Source organism: Lucilia sericata, unplaced genomic scaffold, assembly GCF_015586225.1.
Source record: "Lucilia sericata isolate MDLA Ls3-8-SP2 unplaced genomic scaffold, ASM1558622v1 Contig000024F_arrow, whole genome shotgun sequence".
Classification (NCBI taxonomy): domain Eukaryota; kingdom Metazoa; phylum Arthropoda; class Insecta; order Diptera; family Calliphoridae; genus Lucilia; species Lucilia sericata.
In genome coordinates this window covers 802145-809713 of record NW_023994062.1, presented here as the reverse complement: position 1 = coordinate 809713, position 7569 = coordinate 802145, and the positions used below count along the sequence as shown (strand labels likewise).

General features: G+C 28.2%; 1 protein-coding gene across 1 annotated transcript in view; it reads left to right on the top strand.

Moving 5' to 3' along the window:
* The first annotated feature begins 1872 nt into the window (after positions 1–1872).
* The window catches only part of LOC119609531, a 31816-nt gene continuing 26119 nt past the window's right edge, over positions 1873–7569 (top strand). The window contains exons 1-2 of the mRNA XM_037964359.1: positions 1873–2474; positions 3912–4293. Coding sequence (XP_037820287.1) covers positions 2233–2474; positions 3912–4293 — 624 coding nt within the window. The 5' untranslated portion in view covers positions 1873–2232. The remainder of the gene's footprint in view (positions 2475–3911; positions 4294–7569) is intronic.

Below are 7569 nucleotides of genomic sequence, written 5' to 3'. Positions count from 1 at the left end.
AAAAGATTTTAAATGAAATCTACTAGATTTCGTGTATGTGTAAATGGGGTATAACTTTAAAATATTTCTGAATGCAAAAATTACATTAAAACTCTATTAATTACACAGTTGCTCATGGTATAAAACCTATATGTGTTTTCGGAAGGAAAAGTATATGTGTTTTCGGAAGGAAATATTGAAAATTCCGTTGAAATAATTTTAAATCTCGGTGAATAGATGTCAGGTTTATAACTCATACTTCCAAGATTTTTTTCGGAAAAATATATGTATATGAGAATGCATGAAATGAATTGAGAGATATATTCATATCCCTAAGTTTGTAATTCTGGAATAAATTGTCAATAATATTTTCGAAATTTATGTATTTTTTTTTAATTAAAAAAAAAAACGTGACAACAAAATTACTAAAAATTTGGTAAAAATAAAAAGAACAGAAAGTAGGATGAGAAAGTCTTAATTATATATTATTGATTTTTTTCAATACTTATTTTCAATAAATTAACAAAACTCCTGAAGGATGATAAAAATTAAAACCTCTTTTTTCGTATAGGAAAAAATATAATTTGTTAATTAACCGTCATACATAGCCTTTTCCAAAATTATATGTTTCATTCCATGAGCAAACAAAAAGTATTAGTTTGTAAAATAGCGTACTGAACGTATTTGCAAAAATATATGAAATCTCTTGAATTATTTCTATCACCTCGAATTTAAAAAAGCATTGGGTTCCAGAAAAATATTTTAGAATACAACATTTTAAAGTATTCACTTGTATTGGCGTAATTTTAAGTTATTTATCTTCATGAATCTTTTTGCATTTAATTCTGATTTTTTCCGGTTAAACCTATTTCCAATATAAATCTTTTTTGCAAAAATTTGTCTTTTTTTGTTTATATACTATAATTGCAAAAAAAGCTAAAAATGCTAAAAATATTTTATAAAAATGCTAAATAAAATGCCAAATGCTAAATTAAAATTTTACAGCTAAATCAAAATAAAAAATGCTAAATCTAGCTGCAAAAATGCCAAATTGGTCACACTGGATGGAACATTTGACAGTCATATGGCTCTCTTCATTTTTTGAAATAATTAAAAAAAAACATCTTATCGCATTAGCGCAGCTTTGTATTTTTGTGTAAGCATATACAAAAAACACCTGTTTCCTTTCTACCTTTTCTAAAAGAAAGATCAAAATGACGCGTGGTGTGTAACTTGCAGCTTGTAAAGCTCGTAAAGTTTGAAAAGCGTGTTGTGTACTTTCACATTTAATGTCTTATACCAATAGTGTAAAAGCAAAAATTATAAATCATACGACTTTTATACTCCTTACTAAAATACGGATGTACGTACGTAAAGTCTTATAGTCTGAAGGGCCCTTTATCACTCTAAATCCCCCTTCACACGAGCACACAAGTAATATGATCTTTCAAAATTTTGTGTAGAAGAGAACGGATGTGATCGTCTAAACGCAATATGTAATGAAACCATCACACATTGAGAGAATGGAAAATTTGACAGTCGTATGGCTCTCTTCATTTTTTGAAATGATTCAAAAAACAAGCAAGTCGCATTAGATCAGGGATGTATTTTTATGTAAACACATACAAAAAAAGTGAAACAGCTGTTCCATCTTACTTTGGTATTATTTTATACCAATCGTGTAAACACAAAAAATATAAATCATACAACTTTTATTCTCTTTTTTGTCATACGGATGGAATTTCATTTTACTTTTTCATTAGACTTGTCGTATGTAAAGTGTGACCGTGTGAAGGGCCCTTAATTGAGTTTTTACCTAATATCGTAGAAAATTTTAAATACAAATCTGGAAAATTAGCCGGCTTTCAGCCGATTTTAAGCTGCCGACGAAATTTTTAGTGTCAGCCGTCACCGATGTTAATGTTTGTCGTCGCAGGGCTCTATTGCGTTTTCTGCAAAAATTTTGCGGTTGGATACATTATACATATTAATCAAATTATCTGCATTGTTTGATGAAAAATCTATGCAATATTTGAAAAAGTCATTGATTCACAAATAATTGGTGGATAATTGAATGTTGTGATTTTGTATTTGCATAGTTTTGCTGGTAATATCGCAAGTGCAATTAGAAAGTTTTGTTTAAGGGTATACACACCTTTAGTCGTCGTCAATCCATAAACAGCCATTTACATATTGAATGTAGTATATGTTTATATGAATTAAACGCGCGAGTCCAAGTTCAATATTCATAGAATGGATCTCTATGATGAAAAGGAGCACATTATTAGTAGTGATGAGTATAGTGATGATGATGACGACGATGACGCACTAATGAATGATGCAGTAAGAGCACAAGATTATAATTTTCCATCTGGCGATTACGGCGACCGGAACAAACAACCCAAGTGGAGAATGGATCAAAAGCAGAAGGAGTTGAGCTCACTGATAAGAAGAAATAAAATATCTGTTATATATAAAAACAAATCTATAAAATGGTAATGGTAAATAATTTTACAAATATATATAAATATGTATGTACATACATATGTATTTTAGACTAGTTTTGTATGGAAAACAAAAACGTGTTTTAGTGATATCAAACAATAACAGTGGTAGTCATTTAACAGGTCATTTGACTAATACCATTGATTATCAATCATTTCGAAGATCAAGATTCCTTTCATGCTTTAAAGGCGATATAAAAACTTGACAGTGCACACTTTTTTGCAATTTTAAATGTAAAATTCCCCATTTCTTATTTTCATAAATTACCTTTTATGTCAAACTTCCAACCATATACATATATTATTTTGCCTGCGGAAAATGGAATACTACTTTCATATATGGGCCGGAGTTTCTAAGTCAATTTTTGAGCTACTCGAACGCGACTAGCAGAGGGCGAAAGTATTTATCGCTGACAATAGGGTATCGAACTCTGTTAATTCATTGGATCATTTGGACTGCCAATTTACATGAAAGAATATTTAAATCAAATATTCGCAAACATTACTCCCTATATTCTTCTATCACTTTTTCTGTAAATGCATTTCAAGAAAAATTTCATCCGTCATCGACCGTCTGTTTCGGTAATTAAAATTTTAAATAAAGATATTTTATAAGATTTTGCAAATACTTTAAGCTTAAAAACAAGATACATCTTTGAATTCAAATTCAATTGACACACTCATTTCTAAAATGGCTCGATTCGCAATTCTTTCGAATTTCATTTTTTGATGCCATTTCATTTGTTGGAGGATTTTATATATTCCCTGTGAAATTCAGATGATTTTAAGTACCACATCCAATTTGTTTCCCAATACTAAATTCTGTATTTTAGCAAAAGTTGCAAATAACGACCGACCCTTAGGGCATTCGGACTTCTTCAATTGGTTGCGTTGTGCTTCTGAATCATTTAAAACGAAAACTATGTTTTTGCAACTATTTTACCACTAAATTAATATTGTTTGACTATTACAGTGAAAAAAAAAAAAAAATAACCGAACACTTCTGCAATTATCGTTCCATCAATATTTAAAACAGAAATCGGTTGAAAATTTCAAAAGATATTCTAAATTCTATGTTTAAATTTTGTTTAACTTTTTTAGAATTTTTTACACAAAACATATTATTGTTCCTCCTTAAAAGTTTATATTGATGGACTTATGACCTTTAGCAATGGCAGGTTCAATTAGAATAACAACAAAATAATTTTGTCCACCTAGATTTGGAACCACAATGTCCTTATTGTTATGTTTATTAATCTTCCCAAAATATTTTTAGTCGAGTTCATGAGACCGATTAAAAAATAGGAGTTCATTTAGATATGTACAGTATTATTTTTAAAACGGTGAGATATGTCAAAATAACTTAACCGTCTAAAATACACATAGTTTTATACTAAACGTAAGTTAATAATTAAAATATAATTTCAGGTTAAATAATAAAAGACAAAGGGAACGGTACAAGGAACATATTTATTTGAATGCAAAAAAAAGTAAAATCGAACCAATTATTGCATCCACAGCATCAAATGAAGAAAAAAATACAAATGAAGAAAAATGTGAGACAATACATATTGCAGATGTTGTAAGCATTGAAGATGACGAACCAGACTTTGCTAATAACACAAATAATAAAGTCATAATGGGAGAAAATAATGTATTACCAAAAAGTTCATCTTTAAGTACATTTCAATATAATGAAGTTGTGAATATTCAACCGGCAAAGCAAAGTAAAAATCCTAACGAAAAAAATATAACTACCGAAGGGAAAATTCATGAACACATGGGGGAAAGTAGACGGCCTATTGAAAAGGTACTTATAACTTTTACTTTTTAATAATTTTCGTTTTTGGTATACATACAGCATTGGCCAAAACAAACGCACCACCTTATTGAAGTTTTCTTTAAAGTAATTATAGTTATTAAAAAGAATTTGTTTATAGTTATGGTAGGTCGTTAAAACACTGTAACAAAAAATGTTTATTTTGTTTATTAAAGACAAGATTTTATTGATCAAAACATTAGCACCCCCATAAAAATTATTTTTTAAATCGAATTTTTCCATTATTTTTTTTATAGATTTTAGTTATAAATTAAATTTTAAATGTAAAAATATCCTTTTTATTTTCTTTTTAATGTTGAAATTAATTTTTTCAACACGTTAATGGTCGTATAGCACCAGACAGCTGAATGGGAAGTGCTATTTTTATTGTTTCTTAAATAAAATTAAGAAACAATGAAAAACATTTCTTCAAAATGTTAAATTATCTATAAAATTAATTTTTGAGAAGATGCCAAATATTGAAATATTGTTCGAAATTTGGACCAAAACTCGGTAGATTATCATTATCAGAAGATAGATATAAAACGTTTTCAGCTCAAAATCATCTCAAAAATTAATTTTATAGAAAATTTAACATTTTGAAGACATTTTTTCATTGTTTCTAAATCTTATTTAAGAAATTTTAAAAGTGGCACCTCCGATTCAGCTGCCTGGTGATATACGGCCAATAAAAGTTGGAAAAAACAAATTTTGACATTAAAGAATAAAGTAAAAAGGATATTTTTATATTTAAAATGTAATTTCTAGTTACAATTTTTTAAAGATATAATCGAAAAATCAGATTTATGATTTATTAATGACGGTGCTAATCTATAAACAAAAAGTGGGAAATTCGACTATAATAACTTGTTTCTATTATTTTTCCAATGTCTATTTCAGTTATATTCAAAAAAGTTCAAGAATGCTTTTATTTCAGATATTGATCATCATATTCTATCATGTAGTTTGGCAGAAAATAGATTTTCTTGTTTCTATTTTTTTGACGGCACTGTATACATTTGTTTTTAGTCCAATTGTAGGAAATGTTTGGACACGCTGTTAGGAGTAGGGTGGGTAGGTTAAGTTAGGTTGAAAGGAGGAGGTATACTACATCATGTCCTCTCCACAGATGAAAGTATACATAAATAGCTTTTATTTCAGATATTGATCATCATATTCTACCATGTAGTTTGGCAGAAAATAGATTTTCTTGTTTCTATTTTTTTGACGGCACTGTATACATTTGTTTTTAGTCCAATTGTAGGAAATGTTTGGACACGCTGTTAGGAGTAGGGTGGGTAGGTTAAGTTAGGTTGAAAGGAGGAGGTATACTACATCATGTCCTCTCCACATGCTCAGACATTCGTCTGAATCCGCACGTCCAATTTTGTATATATGTGCTCGTAATCCTGTGTATCCACTCAGAATATGAACCATCATACTAACCTCAGACTTCCTAATTTTGAGGAGATTTCTCGTCTTGCTCTCATCAGGGTCACCCCATATGATCTTTGTGGTTCTACCCATCGTTTCATTATTCCAACCTTACCTCTGAGGGAGTATCCAGTTAAAGCTTTCTTACAATTCAATAAGGTCTTAGATTTAATTCTATCACCTGATATCGCCCTTATTGCCTTCTGGCTGTCAGTAAATATATTAAGCCCTGTTCGCGCCACATTTATTCTAATCCAATTTGTACATTCTGTTATTTAAAAAACGTTTAGTATCCCAATTTTCTTTGTTTTGTAAAAGTGCCGTTATTTTCGCAGTTTTTGCAATAATTTACAAATTTAAATTTTTATTATGCATAAATTTGTTTACATTTTAAATGTTTATGGCATATGTGATGTTAGTAATATGTATACATAAAATATTTCTTATGTTAATTATATATCTAGATTAATTATATATATATATATATATAAATATATATATATATATATATATATATATGTTATATATATATATATATATATATATATATATATATATATATATATATATATATATATATATAACATAAGCTGAGATTTCTTAAACTACGTTTTGTACTTATTTTTAAAAATTTTAATTATAAATGAAATTCTTAATATAAAAGTATACTTCTTACTTTAATTTTTATGTTAACATTTATTTTTTCCAAACTTGATTGACCATATGGATCCTGAAAACTGAATCAGAGTCTCGACTTTCAAGTTTTCTTAAATAACAATTTCAGATTTGAAAGAAATGTCTTCTAATGGTTAAATTATCTAAAAAATTAGTTTTTGAAAAGATTTCGAGAAGAAAAAGTTTTAAACCCACTTATAGATCAGGACAATCCACCGAATTTTGGGCCAAATTTCGAGCAATATTTCCCTTGGTAGTTAAAAAGGGGCTTAAGTATCAAAGTATATTAATAGACTTGTGAAATAATGCTAAAATAAGTAAAATTTAACACAAAAAGTTCACAAAACCCAAAAAATTTTAAAATTCAGTTTGAATTGTAGGTAGTCTCCTGTAACGTAAGTTCAGATAAAATGCACCTTATCATATTAAAACATCACAAAGAATATTCTTTGTATTTTTTTTATAAAATAAACGTATTAGATTTTAGAAAAGGTAATAAAATAAAAAACATATTTTATTTCCCTCGTTTAAAAACATTCTGTTTTATTTTTTGCAGTAGATCTTATTGGGTCTATACTAGTATTAATTCCCGAACAGTACTATACCTAAATTTAAAATTAATATTCGAAATTTTTACATTTCTTGAAATTTTAGTTTTAAATTAATCTTGTTTTACCTGTCCATCAAGATACTTTGATATTTAAGCTCCTTTTTAACCACCAAGAACGGGTTGAATTGTCAAAATGTGAAATAGTGCTCAAAATCGGGGCCCAAAATCGGTGGATTATTGTTATCTATAAGCGGATGCAAAACTTCGGCTCGAAATCTTTTCAAGAACTATTTTTTTAAGTAATTTAGCAATGTTAAGCAATTTCTTTCACTGTTTTAACTTTTTATTAAAGAAAATTTGATAGTCGTGGCTTCAATTCAGCCGTCAGAGCTCATATGGTCAACCAGGCGTTGAAAAAAAAAACACACGTTAACATAAAGAACCGAGGAAATAGTATATTTTGATATTGGGAATATCATTTTCAATTCAAATTTTTAAAAATAAATACAGAACGCAATTTAAGAAATCTCAGCTTATGTCCCCAGTGTAATACTGTGAATCGTTTCTATTATTTTTTCCAATTCCCATTTTTTTATAATACAAATAAA